Raw genomic sequence first — 24735 nt, forward strand, 5'->3', positions numbered from 1 at the left:
CTGGACAACTTGCCAGTGTCAAAAATGTCCTGCCATTAGATCTTGTGCTAAAGATCACTTGGGATAGGCAGCAGGACAATGATCCAAAGCAAGTCCACCTCCGAATAGCTGAAATAAAAATGAAGGTTAGTGGCCTACACAAAGTCTAGGTTTTAAACATAGCTCATTCATTTTTAATGGGATTGAGGACAGGCCATTAAAGAAGGTTAATGTTAACCTGCTTTATTCATTCCAAAACCAGTTTTGTAAAACACACCCTCAGAACGATACAACCGGCACCATGATTCAGTGTTCTTGGGCTTGAAAATCTTATCTTGACTCCAACCATTCTTCTTGACCTTGTGCCCAACTAGCTCAGTCCTTGAATCATCTGACCATACAATATTGTTCTAGAATTTTCCAATTTTCAGGTGAGCTTAAAGCTGTTGATGTCAGTACAACGTCCCCAAACACTGGGCACCCTAAAACAAAGCTTAAAATGACTTGTCTAGGATGACACTTTCACCCGTCTAGTCTGTGTAAAATGTTTACCTCAGAAATTTTGTATCTCACATCTGATGTGTCAATAAACTAAACATCAGAACTGCTTTTGGAATGGCCTACTCAAAGCCTCAACCTCAAGCCTAGTGGAAATGTGTGGACTATGCTTAAAACATGGGTCGGTGGCACAAAAACAACAAATTAAAAAAATCCCTACCATTCCTAACAAGAAGGGTGGTCAGATATCCAGCCAGAGATATACCAGTGCAACTCTGAAGGACATTTAAACCAAATGTTAGTGATGGTATATCTATATATTTTGGCCATGAGTGGATTAGAGAACATTTAAGCTTAATTCCTACTAATTCCTGTTTTTGAAATTCATTGAAGCTGTTTGTTGTATAATCCTTCCATCCTGAGAATCGGATGATTGGGATTTGAAGTCTCTCATTTAAAATGACATCAGAGCCCACAGCAGGAAAACGAAATGTACCATGCAATTAGAAGATGCATAAAAATTAAGATTATTAAGACTTTTTTGTGATTTTGTGGTGTTATTAATTTTCCAGACACATACAGGTACAGGGGTTGAACAATGAAACTGAAACACCTGTCATTTTAGTGTGGGAGGTTTCATGGCTATATTGGACCAGCCTGGTAGCCAGTCTTCATTGATTGCACATTGCACCAGTAAGAGCAGAGTGTGAAGGTTCAATTAACAGGGTAAGAGCACAGTTTTGCTCAAAATATTGAAATGCACACAACATTATGGGTGACATACCAGAGTTCAAAAGAGGACAAATTGTTGGTGCACGTCTTGCTGGCGCATCTGTGACCAAGACAGCAAGTCTTTGTGATGTATCAAGAGCCACGGTATCCAGGGTAATGTCAGCATACCACCAAGAAGGACGAACCACATCCAACAGGATTAACTGTGGACGCAAGAGAAAGCTGTCTGAAAGGGATGTTCGGGTGCTAACCCGGATTGTATCCAAAAAACATAAAACCACGGCTGCCCAAATCACGGCAGAATTAAATGTGCACCTCAACTCTCCTGTTTCCACCAGAACTGTCCGTCAGGAGCTCCACAGGATCAATATACACGGCCGGGCTGCTATAGCCAAACCTTTGGTCACTCATGCCGATGCCAAACATCGGTTTCAATGGTGCAAGGAGTGCAGATCTTGGGCTGTGGACAATGTGAAACATGTATTGTTCTCTGATGAGTCCACCTTTACTGTTTTCCCCACATCCAGGAGAGTTACGGTGTGGAGAAGCCCCAAAGAAGCGTACCACCCAGACTGTTGCATGCCCAGAGTGAAGCATGGGGGTGGATCAATGATGGTTTGGGCTGCCATATCATGGCATTCCCTTGGCCCAATACTTGTGCTAGATGGGCGCGTCACTGCCAAGGACTACCAAACCATTCTTGAGGACCATGTGCATCCAATGGTTCAAACATTGTATCCTGAAGGCGGTGCCGTGTATCAGGATGACAATGCACCAATACACACAGCAAGACTGGTGAAAGATTAGTTTGATGAACATGAAAGTGAAGTTGAACATCTCCCATGGCCTGCACAGTCACCAGATCTAAATATTATTGAGCCACTTTGGGGTGTTTTGGAGTCAGGAAACGTTTTCCTCCTCCAGTATCATGTAGTGACCTGACCACTATCCTGCAAGAAGAATGGCTTAAAATCCCTCTGACCACTGTGCAGGACTTGTATATGTCATTCCCAAGACGAATTGATGCTGTATTGGCCACAAAAGGAGGCCCTACACCATACTAATAAATTATTGTGGTCTAAAACCAGGTGTTTCAGTTTCATTGTCCAACCCCTGTATATCATAACTGCCTGTGTTGTTTCCATGTAGTATTAGGTAGACCTGGTGTAAATGTAAGTCAAGTTTTTTTTCTGTGCCATTAATACTTCCTTTATGGGGCCCTTATCTATAATTCTGATGATTATCGATTTTTTTTTTTTTTTCGAAGAACAGTTTCTTTAACATACATATTTGATGTTTTTTAACTGGATACAAATGCAGTGATGTTGTTGCTTATTATCCTTGTTAGATAAATAACAATTATTTAATCTCCTTTGAGTGTTTTTTGTCATTTGAGAAACAGCACTCATTGCAAGGTCATGTATTTTTTTTTTTTTTTTTTTGTAGATTGAGGAAATAGTATCAGTGGGTTATTTTGATGCTGAATTGGTCCAGCAGAGGGAGTTGAAACACACGTTATCTTCTTGAGGGCCACATAACTTCAACCCATTGATTGTTTTATCCCTGTCTCATGCTTGCAGGGTCTTGGGGAGGCTAGCTCCAGTGGTCAGTGGGTTGCAGTTCCATCATAGTGCACATATATACACACATTATTTGAAGAGGGTTTGATGATGGTTTCTATTGACCACATTTGAACAAATATAGGTTTAAATTTGATCATGGACATATTAAAAATAAAAACTAAAGCTTCCTGTCTGTCCAACATGACTGCTGGGATTGGCTGCAGACCTTTGTGACTCTGAATAGCATTAAGCTAATATTAATAAAATGGATGTGCTCTTTAACAAGAGGCATTTAAGGAGAAGATTCACCAACATTTCTGTCACTGAAACCTTGTGAGAGATTTAGCTATAGAGCCACAGGCCTATTGTCTGTTCCATTATGACACTAAAAGTCCCTTCCCTCCATGGGGGTCAGTGAAAAGGTCACACACACAATTCAAGCCAGTCTTTTGGACACTTTTGGGGGCAGTGGGGATGGGTGTGTGTGGTGGCAGGAGGACACCGCCCTCACTCAATGGCAGATGGTTCTGGGAAACCTGGCTCCTTTTAAACCACATCCTCACAGAATATGCATAAACCTGATAATGACTGATAGGACATTGATCTGGCTGCAGCAGAGCTTGACCTGAGCTTACAGGCGATATGAGCTTCACTCCACCCACTGACTGTGCCGTATTGGCAGGTGCCCATATTGAAGTCTTGATTAATTGAACACTCGGGGAAGATCCTTAGTGACCACGTATGATGTCCAGCTCACAGTGTATTAGATTATGTAAGAAATGGGATGAGAAAAAATAGGACAACAAAGAAGTTCTGTAGTAAGAACGTATAGATATTTTACTTCTATAAAATAGATGATAGATAGACTGACTGACTTTTGTTCATCACAGCTGCATGATTGTTTTGATGCTGAATGAAGGCTAACATATGGAGGCAGGGGGGTGGACCATCAGAGGCGATGGTGGGGGGTTGAATTCCGTCCTCAATAAGTGACGAACAGTGGATCAATATTTTTACTGACACAGCAGCTGTCCTGCACTTATCAATGCTTCCTAGTAATTGCAGGTCACACTTTTAGGGGACAAACCCATTTTCATTAACATTTTTTTCTCACGGCCTGCAGAGACCATTTGGTCTGCAGTTTGAGTCTGATCCTGATGGATCCGCTCTCATCAATATGACACAACTGTATTGATGAAAGGAAGTAGAAGATTCCTGATGGGGAAAGGGAGAGACAGAGAGAGGGTTGGTTTTACTGGTGCATCAGTCAGCTTTTTATTTCCCAGCTTTTAGGGCCCAGTCAGGATTTTGTTGTTCCACACTACATAAATAACTTAATGAGGATCTTATTTTAAAGATCACATTTTGTTTTAAAAAGACCCACACTGAACTGGGCCGGTCATCTTAAATTAGCCTTTTGTAACTAATAATTGGAAGTGGATCTGTAAACCTTCTTGTTGGTTAAAGCAAATACTACATGGCAGTTAATCATAGCTTTATTCCTCAAAAAGGTTATCAAAAGTTACACATCTGTCAACTGAATTACTGCTTTCACACAGTAGTAGTAACACTGTAATCATAATGTGATGCATGCATGTAATGCTCGCTCAGGAGTTCCCTAGATAGACTTTCTAACAATTGGTTTGAATGAATCACATTCTTACAATCAAACTGGGTTGTAAGGGTCTGAATCCGAATCTAATGGCGATTGTGTTGTATTGGTAGGAGCTGGAGTGTATGTGTCCTACCAGCAGGTGGCGCTGGACCGGCTCCATGCTGACTCGGGGGGGGGGGATTAATTGCCTCCCTCCATCCCGGAGGAGGGGAACTGACCCTCTGCATCCACTAGTCCAGCTCGTCAGTAGAAGTGTGGCTCGTGTGAGGGAAACAGCCATGAGAGAGTAGCTAGCATGTATGGACAATTATTGTAAATGGCTCCTCTCAAAGGGAAATCATACCAGCGTTTGCTGCTCTTTGCCATTTTTCTTCCAATCTCAGGTAAGAAAAATCCTCAGTGACGTTTACAGTTCGGGTTAAAGCAGGTAGAGTGGAGGAGGATGGTGATTAATGTATGTTTGACTGTCGGTGTGGATACTAACATGAAGTTCAGAGCTCTTCTTGATCCGTTTAAACTTTAAGGCTAGTGGTATAACCGACCATTAGCTTAATGCGGTGAAAATTAAACACCTCAACTTTTAACTTGTGTCGAAGAAACTGGTGTTATTTCCTACTTAAGTGCTTTCACAGCTAAATTTTAACAGTATTACACATTACTATCTTGAACAACTCAAATAAATAAAATATTTTGTATTAACACTGAGTAAAGCGTGTTAAATTGTTCGTTTTTAACTTTAGCTATGACGTATTTCAAATGGTAAATTGGGACATTGTTAAGAAATGCAGTTTTTTTATTACCTTAATGTAACTTAAACTGCTTTAATTACTTGTACTTAACTCCTTCATCCTTATTTATTTTTTATATTTTCACTGCTTAAAATGCTCAAAGCCTCACTATAAACCAGTATTAAAAGGACAGCTGGTATTGTGGCATAAAATTAAGCTACAACTAAAATCAGAACTCTTGTATATATAATCACTGTACAAAAAAAAATAAATGCACACCCTGTTTAAATTATAGAAATGTACATACAATGTACATATCCAGAGTTTTTAGGGTGTACTTACTTTAACATACTTTTTTAAATGTTCCACATTTGGTTAATAGATACTGATATGATGGAATCTGGTGTGTTTTTGTACACTTGAGGTTAGATTTAAACATTTTTACAGCCTGGTAAAAACCTATTCATATGAGCTATATCCTCACCCTGTATCCTCATCTGATGTGGGCATTAAAGCCAGTTAATCTCTACCCAACGGGCCAAATAAATGACTGATGTGCAGAGCATGAATGCCTGACCCTGCAGATACAATACATCATCAGATATTGCATCTAAGTATTTCTTTTCGATTGCCATATTGTACAAACTGCTATTGTGATGACAGTTGTAATTCAGTATATTTATATTGTCCAGCTTTAGTTTTAGACCAGTATTTGTTTCTGTATTCGGTAATTCTTGGTAATTTTTGGCAGTTTATTGGCACTTAATTCAGCTAGTAGTTAAAATATGCCACTAAGAAATGGGACACTCCTTGATTAATTGATATCCTCTGACTTAGTATGCCTAAATGTGTTGTGTAGACATTTATAAATCCTGATAAACATTTTTTATGCTTGTGAGGGAAGAAAAAATAAATATTACAAAAAGTTACACGTCCAGATTCATTAAGCTAGACTTTAGAGTGGATTTTATGTTTTAGTTCTTTTGAATATATTCTAAACAGAGAAAGACTATGCTGGGTTTTTTTTTTTCTTGTTAAAATTAATATAAAAAATATGATAAGTGCTTTAAGGGCTGCCCTCACTCAGCAGAAGCAGTTGGGACGTCCTGCCTCTTAGAAACATAGGGTTAAGGGCTAAGATTGAGATGCAAGCTTAAAACAACAATATTTATGCAGAGTAAAATACAACACAATGTATATTGTAACACAATCTGTTCTAACCTAACCTTGCTAACCTAATGTAATATGACAAAGTCTAAAGGCTTTAAGGTTATTCTCAATCAATGTTTGCATGTAAACTAAATGGACCAGCAGCATCATTTGTTTCACTTTCAGCAGGTGACTTTATAGCTTAAAGTAAATGGAGTAGAAATACTATACGGTTCTCCTGTGCAACTGCTGTAATGGACAATAGTAGCAGACCTCCAGTTGGCAGCGCTCCAACCTTTTAAATGTGAAATACAAAAGAAGGATGGCTTGTATTTGTATCCACTATCACGGATTATACCCACTTAAAGTTTACCGCGCCAAAGCTCTTCAACACATTTAATTACTGTCACTATAAAGCAAGACACAGACCCTTTCTGATAATAATAACCATCCCCTTTCCTTCCTTTTCACAGGTGTTTTAAGCTTTAGTGAGTTATTTTTCGTCAAGGAGCCCCATGATGTCACTGCCATGCGGAAGGAAGCGGTTATTTTGGACTGCCAGGCACGTGGCGAGGCACCGATTGACGTTAGATGGCTCAGGAATGGAGTAAGATTAGTGGAAAATGAACGGGTGTACCTGCTCTCCAATAGCTCCCTTTTTATTTCTGAGGTGGAGAGCAGAAGAGGAGACAAATCAGATGAAGGGTGCTATCAGTGCCTTGCTCAGAACAAGTATGGAACAATCCTGAGCCAAAAAGCCCATCTTACAATCGCAAGTGAGTATTGGAAGCAGAAAGGTATTATAGAGTTGTTCTGGACTGCTACAGTCTCGTTTGGGTTTTGAAAAGATTTGAATACCGCTGGCAAATATCAGGATTTGTTCAAGGCCTTGAATAGACAGAAAAAGTCCTATATTTAATCATCTTAATTGTCAGATGTAAAAGTCTTACATATGCCCAGATTTTCAATACCAGGTCTTAAATTACATTTACTAAATTCTAAGTAAATAAAATGTTTATTTATTACATCTTCCATTGTTTTGTTTTTGTTCTTTTTTTTTTCCAGAAATATGGCAACATTCATTTGTTCTGTGATTTTTAATTATGGCTGGGAAATTTGGGTGTTATTATGCAGCAACTGGCTCATTCCATGTTTAAGCAAATAAAATCAAAGCATTCTTATGTCGTTCACAGCCAGTTACATTATCATGGCTTGAAAACAGTGATTCCAATAATTTGATAAATGCCTTTGTGTGAAGCTTTTATAAAGTTTACTATGTACTTCAGGTGATGAATTTAGGTAACATTGGTGTTAAAGCACTCAAGTCACGTACCAAGTTGGACAGAGTTATATGTACCTTGCTGAGGTCATCCAGTAAGTTAAATAAAAGTTATTATGTATGTTAGTTAATATGTTATTTTTTATATTTCATATAGGTTTTAAATGTAAGCATAATGGTCTTGAAAAATCTTTAATATAGCTCACAGGAACTTGCAGAAACACTTAAATATATAAGTTCTTAGACACTTATTTGTGTATTTGCTGTTCTGTCATACATTCAGGATAGCTTTGGCAGCAGCTTGAAGGAACAGCAGAGTGCTGGTTGGACTGGGAAAAGACCCATTGGTGTGTTAAAGAAGGGGAGGGAGATTTGAAAGGGTAGGAGCTGTCCAGGAAACTGACCCTGCTACGTTAAAGAGCAGATGACCCCTATTCACTGGCTGGGCTTTCAAGTTATTGCACCCTGATCACTTGAGGAGTTGTTTCTTTTGGAATGCTCCCCCCAGTGCTGTGTGAGTTAGGATCGTATTTTAGGGGGGAGAAAGGCAAGCCTTTTACTGAGATGGTCCTCTGGGACCTTATATCATTTCTACCTTCCACCAGGACATGCATCTTGCTGGAGGCACTTTTATAAACCCATTCTAAGTTTTGACCAATGCTCTTCCATCAGTGTTAAAATGTCCAGTTGTTTCACCCCATTCATGCTGCTTGTTGTGATGTAATTCCTAAAGTTTTTAAAGTGGAAAATATATTAGGATCCTGTAGTTATGTCAGTTTGAACAGATGCAAATGGGTAAAAATTATCAGCATCAATGTGTACAAATGGGTTACTCTGAAACAGTACTTTACTAGATATAGTCCTCAGTGGTAAAACTGCTAAAGAGTTTATATACTTTTATTAATGGATCAATACTTTACTAGCTCTATAGCTTGAAATGAAGTGGTAATAAAAGCGGCCCCCAAGTTTTTCTAGTTTGTTTTTAAATCAGCACTTAGACCTGCTAGAAGGTCTATTCTGGAAGCTCATAAAATTTGCACATACCTGAGAAATGCTCAGTTGAAGGACGCAGGAGCAGTGGGGGTTGAGCTTGTACAAATCCACACACACACACACACAAATGTGAATTGTTGTTTCCCAGCATACTGGAGGCTTTACCACGAGTGTCTAAATGACCAAACTTTATTGCGGGCCTTCCCAGGTCAGGAGGAATTGAAGGCTTTGCACACAATTGTTTTCTGCCTCACCACTCCCGTGAAAGCCTGAAAGGCTTTTCACTCTGGTCGTTTTTGTCCCCATTGCCTCCCATATTCACAAAAGAAAGGGTATTCTTTCAGGGCAGTTGTTTGTCCTTAAATAGGTGGATAGATAAGCTGGCCCTGGTCACAATAAGAAGTCTAATGACATTCATCATAAAAGTTAATTATTAAAAGGGTTTTGTTTTGATTAAAAAGTCAGGTTGGTTTGCTGTAAGCATGAAACCCTTGTAGTTTGCTCAAATAATTTATGAGAATTGTTTTTTTAATAAATAGTGTTTAGTAGGAAGATTCTGACCCACTTGCTCTTGCACCCTGGGGTAGCCTTCCCTGATATGGTTTATGTGTTGGGTGTAGGAGTTATGCTCTGTGGGAGTTTTTTTTAACCCTTTACACATTTGTTGAAGCCACTGGATGTCATGTGAGGAAGATGGCATTGATGGAGGATAACCTTAAACATGGGGTCGCAAAGCACAAAGGTGGGATGGGATTCAGCCTTGATGTGAAGGAATGTGACACCTGAGCTTCACTATGTGATGTATGTGAACTAACTTCAGATTGATGGGGATTTTCATTGAGAAAATGCCTCCTTACGTTGACTCCCCGTTTTTATTGGCCACTTGCAGCATGTGACCAAAAGTAAACAAAGCAAGAAAACAAAAGATGTCAGATATTTCTCAACTATTCCTGCCTGAAAACTACCCTGAGATGCTAAGGGTTATAGATCTGTGTCAGTGTGATTGGTTCACCATTCAGTCAGTTGAAGTAATGCATTTTACTCTACTCTTAATGATTTGATTTCTATGCTGAGGGAAATCTTGGGTCAGGAAGCAAAGCACAAACTTTCAGCAACACCTGTTCAGTAGAAAAAAGTAGATGTTTGGACCTGACTCGGCAGACATGTCATTGTTGTCTGTGGCACAGCTGGCCGTGTACAACTACAGATGCACCGATCAGGCTTTTGGCCAATAATGATTTAGGATTTTGACATCTGATTTGCGCTTTGTGATTTTAACCAATTCCATTTTTTTATTCTAAGGAATAAAACACATAAAAGATAGAACTGGTCCTGCAGGTGTTTTGACAGAGTTAGCCGTTTTGAATCCAACCTAAAGTTAAGGAATTATAAGATTATCCTCATTCATGCATAAAAGTCAGATGTTAAAGGTGTGTAACCTTTGTCTTGATATATGATCAAAGTACAGGCTGTTGGAAGCTGCTTTTATGGACCAAAAATGATGTCTGCATTTGTTTTGATGCATTAAATGAACGAGTAACCTGCCAGTTTGAGCCAATCGAGGTAAAACTGGCCAATTGATTTGTGCATCTTTAATAATAACTTCCCAGTTAAAGTCTTTTTTATAAGGTCAACATGTGGGTAGGGCGTAAATGTGTGTGCTAAATCAAATGGCTATTATGTGATACATCTGCTTTGCAAAGTATACGTTTTTCAGATTAGGAAATGAGAGGCAAATGATTGTTGTTTACTGAGAGCAACCGGATTGTATTTGAAAGTGAAGTTACTGATTTCAGAAGTATTTAGTGCTTAACGTATCAGTGCATCATCCTTACATCCTTACTTTCTTGTTTGCTCTGGTTTTGTAGCTGCGTAATCCACCAAATGGTTTTACTGCTCAGGCCAAAGATTTATAATTTCCTTTAGTTAATATGTTTACTGCAGAACAAGCTTTAAAGGAGATACAGGCCTCAAAGGAGCCGCTGCAGTTTATTTTTATCTCCCTGGTGTGTCCCATAGGATGTCAGCTCAGGAACATTGCTTTAGGTTGCTAAGGCATGCATCTGACTTGGCACAATTAGAAACCCCCGATAAGTCAAAAGCAAACCCTGCACAGTGTGAACTGTGAGGCGAACGAATGAAATACCCTGAAGGGAGACAATTCAAAGCCTGGAATCTTGTTTTTCTCCTCTGCTGGAGACGAAAGGTTACCATGGTTCCCCTGAACAGCAGACCCTGAGGTCAAAGGTTCCTTAAAACTGGTAAATAGATGGATGGCAGTCAGACTGAGACTAGGATATAATCTTTAGCTCAATAATGCTAGAAGGGCATCTAACTTTATCTGCTGCTGCATTTGTCCTGCTTTCATTTTTGTATAATATTTCTCTTTTTAAATTTTTTTAATAAAAGTACAAGTTTAAAAAAGTTCATCTACATTTTTATTGGTTGTATACTACAGGGTAGTGGATAATACTGTTTCGAAGCAGAGGTAGATGTACAGGTGGACTTTTAAAGTCTGATCTGATACAGAGATTAAAAACAATGAAGCCTTTGTTGTCAGAGGAGGGTTGCTGTTGACTGATTGGAAAACTTTGTGACAGAGATAAGGAACTGGAGGAGGGAGAAGAACGGTCTTTCAAACACTGCTCCCCCACTCGAGCCTTTAGAGGTCACGCTGCTCATGGGAATAAGTCTTTGTTTAGCCAGGCCAGTGGTCACTAGACTGTCCTGCACACTTGGTAAAGCAGGAGCGCATCTGCCTACCAGTTAGTGATTGATTTTTGGGGCTTTTCCCAGCTCTGCATTCGTCTTGCAGTTTATCAGTGCAGCTTTTCCATATACTCATTAAAGTTCACAGGGGCCAGTGAACTTAAGAAAGAACTATTGCTTAATTGATTAATGGTGTTTTTTGAGGGGATCAGATGAACTAAGCAAAAAAGCATCTGGTAAACAACTGTGATGGGCTGGTATCAGACATAAGAGCGAATGTGAAAGTTTTGAGGTTGATTCACTGAACCCATGGTCATCAGTTCAGATCTAAAAAGGTTGATCAATTTAATGTCTCCCTGGAAAGATTAGACTCCTGGAGGTTAGTTGAGTGTGAGATGCTTTGCATATAACTGAGTGAGTACACCCAATTTCTCTTTAACATCTGGAAATTATAATCAACTAGGTCAGAAAAACACTGAAGCAAAAAAAGATGAGCAATTTTTGTATTTAGAAAAAATTGGTTCACATAATGGTAAGTGTTGCTACTTCCTAGCTAATGAGCTGACCGTAGTAACTAAAGGAGAGAGTGCTGAACTAATTCCTGCCATTTGTAGGGGAATCTTTGTTTGGGCTTGACCTGTCCACTGACCTTTAGTTTGTTGAGCTGCCAGCGTCAGAAGTCCCATCTGCTGTGTGAGGAGTTGTGCTAGATACTGCTTCACTTTGGTATTTTAGTTTAGAGTGAAGAGTGATCGTGTTGCAAAATAAGCTAGAAAGGCTTACTGACAAGCTTTGTTTTCTATTTCATTTGCCAGGTCTTTGAGGCTAATTGCTCTCGCATGCGATGTACCGTTTATGCCAAAAAGTAATACAAACATAATATTACAGCTTTAAAACTGAGCAGGTCAATGTAATTGTGATATAATAATTTGTTGCAGATGGAACATTTGTGTACTGTTACTAGCAGGAGAAGCACATTGTACATCCTCACAGCTAAAGGGATGGTTTAGGTGAAGCAATGCGGCAGCAGTGAGCACCAGGATTGGTTTGGGGTGGTCAAACTGCGAGCTCTCTGAGCTGAGTGTTAGTCAGGATTTGTGGAGGTCAGAGGTGAGAGGTGAGATTGCAGAGGAGCAGATGGTCAGAACTGTTTCTTCAAGCTTTTGAGGAATTGGCAGAGGTATTTATTTTCTGTTTGAGTAAAGATGAGGCCAAAATGTTTAACCAAATGTTTTGTATTTATGTATTTTGGTCATGTAAAGCAAAGTTTTTAACTTTATTGAAATTAAAGAATAAAATGAGAAAACTGCATTTGCTGAAAATATACAAACGACCAAAGATTGTATAGATTTTTTTCCTCCTTAATAGTTTATCAATAATCAATAACCTTCCCGCTGATTTTCAATACAGAATTACTTGCCTGAATAGTAAGGTAAAATAGGGTGGAAAGGGATCAGGAGAGCTCATCTCCTATGCCCTGTAGGCAAATCACTTCAACACATGGTGGGTCTATGTAGGAAAGAGGGTCTAAAGGCCTCTTCTCGCCTCTATCGTCACATCAAACAGCCCCAGAGGAGCTAAAGCTGAAGGGGTAACAGCTCAGGACTAATTTGATTAAACGGGACCAGGGTGAGGAGGACATCTGATCCGGACCACAATTTGTCGCACGTCCAACAAGAATGATATCAAACATGTATAAAACATATATGGTTCCAACTGTGCTGTTCCTTGCTCCATGGATGATTTATAAGGAAGTTGCCGTCAGCCTTGTAAATGTCATAATTTAGTGTTTTATTTTCCTTTGGAAGTCAGAGCTCTCCTGCTGTTTAGCACCATAACACCTGGCAACACTGCTTACTCTGAGACATTCATCATTGCTGTCGTTATCACGAATGTGTGTTTACTACAGCGTAGGAATTTTATGCAGACCTTTGTTGAAAGCAGAGCATTCTGCAACATGTAGCGGTATATTTATATGATTTATAAGGATTATAAATATGACGATGATTATAAAGTTGTGTGTTCTTTAATTTCTCTGATTAATTTATGGCCTTCCTTGTGAGGTTCTCATCATTTCTTTACATTAAAAAAGAAATTCAGTTTATTTTTGTGTTTCATGTTTATCTTGCAGTTAAGACATGTAATTTGAGCATATCTTTTACATTTTCAGTTTGATTTTGTTTAGTTGTTTGCTGCGTATTAACTCTTTTTGAGTGATACTGATCTTTATATTCAACAGATTAATTACAAATAAAAACCCCTTAAACATCACTGCAGGTGATTTTTTTTTAACATATGAACACAGATGTCTACACCTTCTGGGGCCCTGTTTACACGATGTTTTTGGTTAAAACAGAAAAGGGTTATTATGTTCCTGCTGTTCACGTACACCACAATAGTGCACATTTTCTCTGAAAACGACACAATATAAAAACGGTTGCAGGATTGAAAGATTTAAAAACATCCCGGTCTCCGTTGTTGCGTACACAAAAATAAACATGTCTTCCTGTATGGCGAAGCCCTGGCACATGCACAGCGTGACTGGAATCAGTAGAAATTAATGCACACAGCATAACGAATCCCGACCAGTGTAAAAACCAAAGAAGAAGAAGATATTGACAATAACAATGTACTGTACCGATACTGTACTGTTTTTGTTCCTAACTCTATTGAATACAACAATGGTTCTCTAACAAAGTGCTCATTTTCTACATGTTAACTCAATCATTGGGTTGAGTTTCAAAGAACATGCTCCCTACTAGTGGAGTGGCAAGGACATTACACAGTTTTAACGTTTATACTGCTGCGTTGTGCGCGAAGATCGCAATTAAAATGTTGTCATGTAGATGTGTTGACAGAAAAAGAAACAATGCTGTTTTTAATGGATTGCACAGAGTCTGGATCGGACATTAAGGTTCAGTTAAGATTTTAAAGGACTTTGCAACTCGCAAAATCCTTTCAGAGTTGTTATTTTTCTGATCTGAATGGATAAAGCAATGTAAATCTTTGTGAGATTGAAGGATTTCTGTAATTTCTATCTTTTTTTCCATTTTTTGCTCCTTTTTTCTTTTTTTTGTAGTTGTGTAAAAGGCCTTACTGATAATACCTGGTGGGTCTCGTCTACTTGTGGGTCAGCTGGTTGCTGGCCCAGGTTCAGTTTCAGGGAAACCTTATCCATGCAGGATGTAGCTGTTCTACTGCAGTCAACACCTTCCTGCAGAACACAGCATGCCTCTGGCATTCACGACATCCACTGAGTCTGACATGGATGGATGTTGTAAATCAATGTTGTCCCAGTTTACCTTTAACAAGAACTAGTCACAGTTGTCACCATCACATTTATTTATTTATTTATTTATATATATATATATATATATATATAGACAAAAAACAGTTTCAAAACTGTCATAAACTAAACCTTGAATTCAATCCAGAATCAGCTCCATCAACCAATGTTTTGCTGTCAGTTGTGTTTCCTTCACAGCAAAGATGGAAGACAGTATAAGTGATATTTACCACAGGTTTTTACGACAGAGGAACACCTAACAGGGAAATCTGTGCCTTTATTCTAAGAGGAAAACTTTTTTTCTTATCTAAATGTTAAATCAATCAATTTTATTTACAACACAATACAGCAACCCATTCTAAGACACTTAAATATAGAGGAAAATATTATTTCAAATAGTTTCTTTACAAACTGTCTTATTTTGTCCCAATGTTCTTTGGTGCAGGTATGTCCTCTTTTGCACTCCAGCCGACGTCCATGGTGGTGACCGAAGGCTCAGTTGCCAGGTTTTCCTGTAAAATCAGTGCACACCCTCCTCCCATCATCATTTGGGAGTTCAACCGGGTCACATTACCTCTCTCCACTGACAGGTACGCAGCATCATTTACATTTTTAAATCATGTATGTTCATTTCTAACAGATAGATGTTATTAGAGCATATTACAGTACAAAATCACAATGAAGTACTTGGTGTGGGTTGATGTGTTTACAGACTGAACATGGTGGGATTTCTTAGTTTTGATGCATGTAATGAATACAGGAGAAAAGACAACTGATTTATCAGTATTTGACCAGCCAGCCACGAGCAGATTGATTTGTCCATTTTTACTTGTTAGAAATATCTGACATGTAGTTCCTTCTCTGCCATTCAGAATCACTGTCCTGCCCAGCGGTGTTCTTCAGATCCAAGGCGTGCAGCAAACAGATGCTGGGCACTATCGCTGCGTAGCCACCAACATCGCCAGCCGGCGGCGAAGCATCGAAGCCACTCTAACTGTTACCCCAGGTGTGTCAACCAGCACAAACAAAAGCCCAATTATTTTACCTAAATCATGGGAATAAAGGTGAAAATGTTGTTTAACAGTACCGTGTTACGTGTACTGGTCAATCGCATTAAGAACAGTAGTTTATTCAAAGATTTAATACCTTCACTAATCCTGTGTGCTTGTCTCTATGTAGCTCCTGGCCCCATGCTTCCTCAAAGGCCACGGATCATCGCTGGGCCACAAAACATCTCTGTCTCATTGCACCAGAGTGCCATCCTGGAGTGCCTGGCCACAGGAAATCCCCGACCCCTCATCTCCTGGAGCCGAGCAGACAGCAAGTCTATTGATGTTTACAACACCAAAGTGTTGGGCAATGGTAACCTCATTATCACAGACATCAAACCCCAACATGGCGGAGTCTACATGTGCAGGGCCACTACGCCTGGCACACGCAATTATACCGTTGCTTTAGCCAACATCACTGTGCTCGGTAAAGAGATTATTTTGTTATGGCCTTATATAAAGCATGAGCAGATCATTTAGATTATATTTTTACAGCTTTGAAACATGGCTTTTGTTCTTTATAAAGCGCCTCCATCCTTCGTGGAGTGGCCAGAGAGCTTGACACGTCCACGTGCTGGCACTGCCCGTTTTGTGTGCCAAGCTGAGGGAGCTCCAGCACCTCAGATAACGTGGTTCAAGAATGGAGAGAAAGTTCACTCCAACGGTCGCATCAAGATGTACCACAGGTATGTTGGAGATTTATCGGGCTTTCCATCTTCCTTGACACTTTAAATGGCTTTGCTTTTAAAGGAAAAAATAACCTTTTTACAGTTGCTGTAAACCAGTTCAAAGCCGCTTAAATAAATAATTTCCTGTAGCCCCTACAGTAAAAAGGAAACTGAATAATTTACAACAGTGTGATTGGATTTTAGTTGGTTTTCCAATAATGTGTTGCTGCTCCTTATTTAACTGTTGCTGCTTGTTAAAGTAATTATAGACTGACAACACCCTAGAACAAGGAGCCATGAAAAGAGAAGCAGGTTTGATGACCTTTATTTTTGTGTCTTCTAGCAAACTGGTCATTAACCAGATCATCCTCGAAGATGATGCCATTTATCAGTGCCAGGCAGAGAATGGGCTGGGATCGGTTCTGTCCATGGCGAGGCTCATTGTGGTGATGTCAGAGGACCGACCGAGCGCGCCCAGAAATATCCAAGCTGACACAGTGTCAAGCTCCGCCATCCTTTTGGCTTGGGAAAGACCTCAGTATAACTCCGATAAAGTTATTGCATATTCTGTGCACTACATGAAAGCTGAAGGTAATTAGAGCCTTGATACGTTTTTTTAAAGAAACGTATAATTGTTACATTAAAAGCATAAGTAAAAATGCAAACATGGATTTTAAGCCATTCTTTTTACTGTTATGGTGGAAGTTCTCAAAGGTAAACAGCTTTTGAACAAATGCACCCTTCAGTTTTGTCAACCTGTAGAATTTCAAGAGGCGAGGTCCTTTTCTTTGGCTGATACAACGCAGTATGAAGACTGAAAGCAACGGGGTTGGTTTAGGGTAGCACAAAAACCGTCATGCATTTCAGATTTCCTGGCAACTCTTTCCGCTGATAACAAGACTCACATTCACAGACTGCAACATTTTAGAAAAATATACTGCCTGTGCAGTACTTCATGACAAAGCCACTGACCTTCCTTTGAAAAGGAAATTTACAGAATTCCACTTGAAGAACGGACCACCTGCATGCGGTTGGATAAAACAGGAGCCGAACAAATTCTTTCTGTTTTGTTCATGAAAACCTGACATCTGTCAGGGATTTCCGGCTCTCGGTATAGATTTTTTACACAATCATCTCTTTCTGAAAGAATAGCTGTCGGACAATGCACTCTGCACCTGAGGTTGTTGACAGAGAGGCTCTGCAGAAAGAAGCAACTAATTAGCCTGGGTGATGGAGTGTTTAAAAGTGTGTGTTCTGTGAGGCAACAAAACTGTGGACTTGACAGAAAGGAAAACATTATTTCTTTTTATTAAAGCTTAGTGAGGCATTCAGTCTATTTAGAAAGTCTTTACATTTACCCTGAAGTATCTTGTTTACCAGGTCAGGAATCAGAGCTGCTGATTTGTTTCTCTTGTGGTACAAATCTGGGTTGAGAATTTACTAATTTCTTCCCACTAGAACGGTCAGTAAGTGATTGTAGCTTTTAGGAGTTTTCAACAACATAATGTTACTTAATAAGCGCATAGAAATATTTGTCATGGAATACAATATCTCTGTTTTATAGCAGGGGCTGCACGGTGGCGCAGTTGGTAGCACTGTTGCCTTGCAGCAAGAAGGTCCTGGGTTCAATTCCCAGCCTGGGGTCTTTCTGCATGGAGTTTGCGTGTTCTCCCTGTGCATGCATGGGTTCTCAACGGGTACTCCAGCTTCCTCCCGCAGTCCAAAGACATTCCTGTTAGGTTAATTGGTCTCTCTAAATTGCCCTTAGGTGTATGAGTGTGTTGCCCTGCGATGGACTGGCGACCTGTCCAGGGTGTACCCTGGACAGGTCGCCCATAGGCTGCTGGAGATAGGCACCAGCTCCCCCTATGGAATAAGCAGCAGAAAATGACTGACTGTTTTATAGCAGGTATTAGATGCTAATTGTGGACTGAATGATGGTGTGATTTTTGTTTTCTTATCTACAAAACCTTTTTAATCCAAGATTTTTGGATCTGATTGTAGATTTTGATAAAGTCTCTTCACCTTCTAATCTAATCACGTGTGCAGGATTAAACAACGAGGAATATCAAGTAGTCATCGGAAACGATACGACTCGCTACATTATTGATGATCTGGAGCCAGCTCGCAACTACACCTTTTACGTGGTGGCCTACATGCCCATGGGAGCCAGTCGCATGTCGGACCATGTGTTCCAGCACACGCTTGAGGATGGTGAGGCTTATACGCTTTCATATGGTGACTGTAACAAATAAATACTTTAAATATATATTGCTCATAAAGCAGTCAAATTAATTGGTTTTCAGAAGTTAAATCATAAGTTATAAATAAATGAATTGCATCCAATGGATAAATTATTTACTTGTTGTAATAATTGCACTATGAAGACGAAGGAAAAAGTGAACGCTGTAAAGGTTATAAAGGAAAATTCATGTATGAAAGGAATAACCAAGAATTTACTGTGAATCAACTAATATCTACTTGCTTTTCACACTTTTATGAAATATTTTAATCTACGAGGGGTAAAAAGTGAATTTTGGTGTAACTAGAGTAACGAGTGGACAGTGGAGAAATATATTACCAAAAATGTAATTTTAATATCATTTGAAAGCGAGAACTACTGCTGTTGCAAAGTACTTTAATTGCAGTACAAGTGTTTTGCTTTGTTTTTTTAACAAAACCGTACTACAAGCTTGGAAGGTCAGAAAAACATTCATTATTTTGAGAAAGTAACTAAATGAAGGATTCATTTTGGCTAAATCATAACGTCCAGCTGGCTACTTCAAGTCAGCAGAAGAGCAAAGGGTCTTAATCAGTGAAAGGTTAAAACAAAAATAACCAATCATTTACTTGGTTATCAAGACCTAATGATAAGTGCTGAGGAGGTGAAACTCTGACTAAACTCTTTAATTTTTTTAAAATATTTTATTCTCCAAACTTTACTTTTAGCTTGGCGCTGCATTTGATTTCATACACATATAATATTTCTGTATTTCCTTTTTATAGTTCCTCTCCAGGCGCCGGAGATCAGCCTTACCAGCCGCAGCCCCACAGACATTCAGGTGTCATGGCAACCCCTGCCATTGAAGCTGAGTCGTGGGTGGGTTTCAAACTACCGCCTGTCCTATCGCACCAGTTCGGAGAGCACTGTATCACAAATAGAGTTGCCTGGAGAGAAGACCCATCATCTCCTGGAAAACCTGCAGCCCGACACCATCTACCTTCTGCGACTTGTTGCTGCCACCAGTGTAGGGTGGGGTGAGCAGTCTGCCTGGACGTCTCACCGCACTCCAAAGGCATCGAGTGCTCAAGGTACAGCATTTTGATTTGTGAGACACAAGCAGTACCAAAAAAAAGTACTGAATTGCAGTGAACACTTTATGCACCTGTGATGTTGTTCAGCTACTGAGTTAGCTACTTCGAGACCATTGCCTTTTGTATGATGGTTCTTAAAGAAACAGACTGTTTGGACCTACAGTTGTTGAACGCCAATAGAGGAGATTAGTTTTTCCTGCTCATCAGTCATATGCATACTCATCATACACACAAAATGGTCTTCTACTAACAATTTATTTTCTAAAATAAAGAAGAGTGAAAGTATCCCCTTGTTTAGTGTTGTGGGTGTCTCTATTTTGTATCTACTGAAATAACTTGCAATCAGCTTGAAGGTCTGAGGTGCATAACAAGTTGAGGATGGTGCACAAAAAGCATTTGAACACCCTTCATCAGGGTTCTGGCACAGAGCTCAGCCATTTGGAGATTTTTTCCTCTACTCGCTGCGAGTTGTTAACCACTTAAGTTTTTCAGCCACACGCTCTGAAAGCACACAAGGCCCTTGATCTCCAAAGATCGCTTTGTATGATGTAAAAGGACAAAGTGATCTATTATGGGGGGTTTGTGGTTTATTATGCAATAATGTTCCAAAATGGGCTTCTGTAAACAGCTTATCCAGATTTGTTTTACATCCTTTAGTTTTATGGCTACCTTTTTAGAATTAACGAATAATAGATTAATTTATTGTAGCAAGATGAATGTGAAGAACAAGTCCTGAGCCCAGTTTATTCTGACTTACAGAGAAACCTTTGAATCACATTTGTCTTTATCCATCGATTTTGATAAATATTTTTCGCATATACTCGACAATATACAGATGTTTTTTACTCTTTCTCTGTGCAGTACCACTTGCTCCTGAACTGTATCTGGAGCCTTTGAACTGCACAACAATTTCAGCTCGCTGGCATCTGACACCCAGAAACTCAGCCAGTGTCAGGGGCTACAAACTCTTCTACCACGAGGAAAGTCAGCCGGAAAGCGCCCCTCTCCAGCTGCAGGCGTCTGCTCATAAACACACCATTGAAGGGCTCGGTGAGTTTGGCTTCAGATGACGTTTTGCTTGTTACGTAGACCTACAATTTTGTTCACAAAGTCTGGGTGTGAAAACTAATGGATGGTTGATTCTTTTCCTGTATTCTGTAAGGCTTTGATCTAATAAAATATGTTTTCATTATGTCCTTTAATGCTACAAGAACCTTTTCATTGTTCCTTTAATTGTTATAGATATATCTGTTTCTATTGTGTCCTAAACCCTAAACAAAGCACATTGGAATAAAAAGGGTTAGACCTGAGGCATATTGAACCTATATAAGAGTTTTATTTGTCTATTAACCACTGACTGGTTTTTACTGCTTCATCATTTCAGCATTTCTTTCTGTGATGAAAATATATGCAAAGTCGTGGTTCTTTTGAAGCTCTCCAGTCCCCAAAGAGAGCCACTAAAACATGTTGGTCTAGATTTGACTATAAATGTTCTATTTACATTTTATTTAGAAATTTAATGTCAAAAATAATTGGCATCCTTCTGAATGATCAATGGAAATATATTTATTGACATCCTAGCAAGCAAACCCTTCCTATAATAGCTGACCAGCTTTTTGCATGTTTCCACTGGTATTTTTATTTAGTTTATCTTTAAAGATGAGCTCTAAGTCGTTGACTTTGGATGGTCTGTAGCTCCCTCCACAGGTTCTCCATCAGATTCAAATCAAGATTCATACTCCCAGTTAGGAGAAACATGTTGGCAAAAAATGTCAATTTAAATTTACCAGGGGTATAAATTAAATTAGGTTTAACTGTTGTTAACCTAGGTGTTATTTAATAATGTTAGCAATATATTTAACTGTTGTGTTATGTGAAGAAATGAACCCTCACTCAGAAGTCATAGAATTGCTAAAATACTCAACACCATTTAAAACCAGAAAGTGAAGCCGACCTACAAATGACTAAAATACAGACCTAGTCATCTTTAAATAATCTTTATGTCATCCTAATGTACAAATCGTCTGGGAAAGTTTTAGCCTTCGGTAAAACCAGTGGCATCATCTGTTTACAACCAAACTTGTGAGTGATTAATAGGATTAAGTCTTGTCATGGGTGTAGAGAGAGAGCAGCACCAAATCCCACTTCCATGACCTCTCACCTCTGGGCAGTGTTTTTCTGTGGGGCTTTTCTGTGGCTGCTGAATAGAACTTGGGGGCACATCAGAGCTTTTCTGGCCCCTTAGGTCAGATTCTTTTTAGCTGTTTTGTTTGAAAGTGGAGCGGGAGCTCCGGCCAGTGTGCTGGACATCTGACCATCTGTGGCCAAAGGGGGTCGGCCAGGTGGTCAGCAGCTTGCTTGTAAATCAGGAGGTTCTGTGATTGTAGGAGATCAGAAAGACACAGTAAATTACTGCTGGTGTTAAATGTAGCTGTAGCAGTACCTGCTATGAAAATGATTAAAAAGATTCATAATATTAATAATGTACTTCAATGGCTACAGAAAATACGTGGATGGTAATATCTCAAAATATTCATTTTTATTCGAACGTCTGGACATCTTCTTAATATAAAACAAATTTTAACGCAAACATTTAATTTTATTAAACATTAGTCAGACCCTGCAAGTTGCAAAACTAGCTCAATCACTAATATGGATATAGCAGAATAGTTTTGTTCCCGTGTGTTGAAAGACTCTTGCAGGGTTGTGTGTTAAAAAGAAGAAAGCTGTTCAGTGGAGGCTGATTTATCACCTGTTTTATGACTGCTTAGAGCAGTGCAGCTCGAGGACCACAGAGATCAAAGAGTCTCATTGTGTTTGGCTTCCAGAGCCACAAAGAGGATTTATTAGCCAGTACCTAAAGGAAATGCATCCCCTGACCAACGGAGTTGATGCCCAAACAATGGGCAGGTCTGACGACTCCCTCTTGCTCCTCCGAGCTGCGACGCTGAGACTAGAAGTTTCCATTGAGGAAGGTTTATGCAAGATCTAGTTATGAAAGGTTTCAAAAGGGATCATAAAAACCTTTAGCGCAACAAGATGTAAATGTTGAGAACGCGATAACATTATTTTATTTAGAGAAGACAAAAATGTGGATGCCCTTTTTGTGGTAAATTGGCTAAATCATTTGGAAAATAATCTAGAAGTGACTGGCATACATTTCAAATATGAAAACATTGTTCTCAGAAAAAAAGCTGGAAAGTTTCCACATTATTGTGCTTAAAGTAAGGAAAATTATGGAAATTTGGACATTCAGTGGTGTTCTTCCAACATTTCCATATAGTGGTAAAAACGTCCTATTTAATTTTTGCACTTTACACACGTGTGTATTTTATTGACTTTTACAAAGAAATTAAACCAAACCTTTGAGTTAAGCTCAATCTCCAAGTCTCTTTTCCAGCAACTAGCTGTTTCTGTCAACGTTACAAATGACGAGGCAGATGACGTTCTCATTATAATAAAGTAGAAATAATTTCGTATTGTTAAAAGCAGGTAAAATAAAATGAAAATCAATTAATGAAGCTAAATAATAATAATATCGATCTAAAGAGATGAGTGACAAATATTTACCAGCATGTTTTTTTTCTATTCATGTAGCACTCCTATCTTGATTTATGTTGGACTTATTCCTCTATAAACTACACTGTGGACCTTTTAGCTTCAGTCATCTGGCTGTGAAGCTTTGCAGTCTGCTGTAAGTAGCCTGAGGTCTGAGGTGGATCGTTTTCAGCAGGTGATCACTTCAAATTAAATCTGCTTGCTCTGTCAATGACATTTCCTATAATCTACTTTGTGTAAAACACAGTCTTTCTTCTGCCAACAGCATTGATGTCTGAACTTTTAAAGGTTGCGGCAGCATTGGATTCTGCTGATTCAGCAGCTACATGTACACAGGAGCCCGTTCTAAGCTGCAGCCATGTACAGTTATCACTTATGAAAATCCCAGTGATGAAAAGCCCACCCTGAGAGGCAGGAATGTGTTGGAGAGGCTCCAGCTGGGTATAAATGGCCCAGTGATTTGACCCTTTCTCACATGTGTATGCTGCTTGACCCAAAAGATAAACCTGCATTTATTGCAGAGGCCTAAATAACTGTCATACCTGTCGGCACCAGGCATCGCTGTGTGTACACCTGTAGATTTATGCCACACCATGCTGCATCCTGCCTCACTCTGGTTAAAGATGCACAGAAACACGTTTGGTGTGGAGAAAAGAAACACATCAAAAGCACTGATTTTAAAAGGCTGTTTCGTGCTTAAGCAGCGGTTATATGTGTCTATGAGCTGATTTGTGCGAGCGAGGCCAATAGAGAGGACGCCGTGGGGAGGATGATAGATGCTGTGGTGTGGGGGTTCATGCAGGACTTGACATTTACGGCCCCCATTCAGGGCTTTTCGCAACAGAACAAAACTTCAGGGGCCAACAGAAATTGAGTTTCAGCTGTAAAAAAAGGGAAAGATGAAGGAGGGAACTGCAAATGGCTCAAATATGTTCCTTAATACCAACACAGCGATGGATGGCTGAATGTTTTTGTTCAATTCAATTCAGTTTTATTTATATAGCGCCAATTCACAACACGTCTTCTCAAGGCGCTTCACAAAAGTCAGGTACATACATTCCAATTAATCCTAACAATTGAACAGTGAAGTAAGAGTCAGTTATTTATTCAAATTGGATAAAACGTTTTTCTGTCTAAGGAAACCCAGCAGATTGCATCCAGTCAGTGACGTGCAGCATTCACTCCTCCCGGATGAGCATGTAGAGACAGTGGACAGTCACTGGCGTTAACTTTGCAGCAATCCCTCATACTGAGCATGCATGTAGCGACAGTGGAGAGGAAAAACTCCCTTTTAACAGGAAGAAACCTCCAGCAGAACCAGGCTCAGTGTGAGCGGCCATCTGCCACGACCGACTGGGGGTTTGAGAGAACAGAGCAGAGACACACAAAGAGAACAAAGAAGCACTGATCCAGGAGTACTTTCTATGGGAAGGAAAAGTAAATGTTAATGGATGTACCTCCTTTAGTCGTTTCACCTAGAAAGAAAGAGCAGATAAACTCTGAGCCAGTTTTCAAGGTTAGAGTCTGAAAGAGAGGACATAGAGTTAGTCACAGTAGAAGCTCAGTCAGTAGCCATGTCTAGGAGAGAGAAAGGGTTAAACACTAAAAGACAGGG

General features: G+C 39.5%; 1 protein-coding gene across 1 annotated transcript in view; it reads left to right on the forward strand.

Moving 5' to 3' along the window:
* Positions 1-4613: 4613 nt before the first annotated feature.
* prtga (protogenin homolog a (Gallus gallus)) overlaps positions 4614-24735 on the forward strand; it is a 31090-nt gene continuing 10968 nt past the window's right edge. Inside the window, exons 1-10 of the mRNA XM_047362458.1 lie at positions 4614-4769; positions 6737-7039; positions 14976-15120; positions 15403-15536; positions 15710-16006; positions 16106-16265; positions 16591-16838; positions 18297-18461; positions 19254-19559; positions 20424-20612. Coding sequence (XP_047218414.1) covers positions 4703-4769; positions 6737-7039; positions 14976-15120; positions 15403-15536; positions 15710-16006; positions 16106-16265; positions 16591-16838; positions 18297-18461; positions 19254-19559; positions 20424-20612 — 2014 coding nt within the window. The 5' untranslated portion in view covers positions 4614-4702. The remainder of the gene's footprint in view (positions 4770-6736; positions 7040-14975; positions 15121-15402; positions 15537-15709; positions 16007-16105; positions 16266-16590; positions 16839-18296; positions 18462-19253; positions 19560-20423; positions 20613-24735) is intronic.

Source organism: Girardinichthys multiradiatus, chromosome 4, assembly GCF_021462225.1.
Source record: "Girardinichthys multiradiatus isolate DD_20200921_A chromosome 4, DD_fGirMul_XY1, whole genome shotgun sequence".
NCBI classification, from domain to species: Eukaryota; Metazoa; Chordata; class Actinopteri; order Cyprinodontiformes; family Goodeidae; genus Girardinichthys; species Girardinichthys multiradiatus.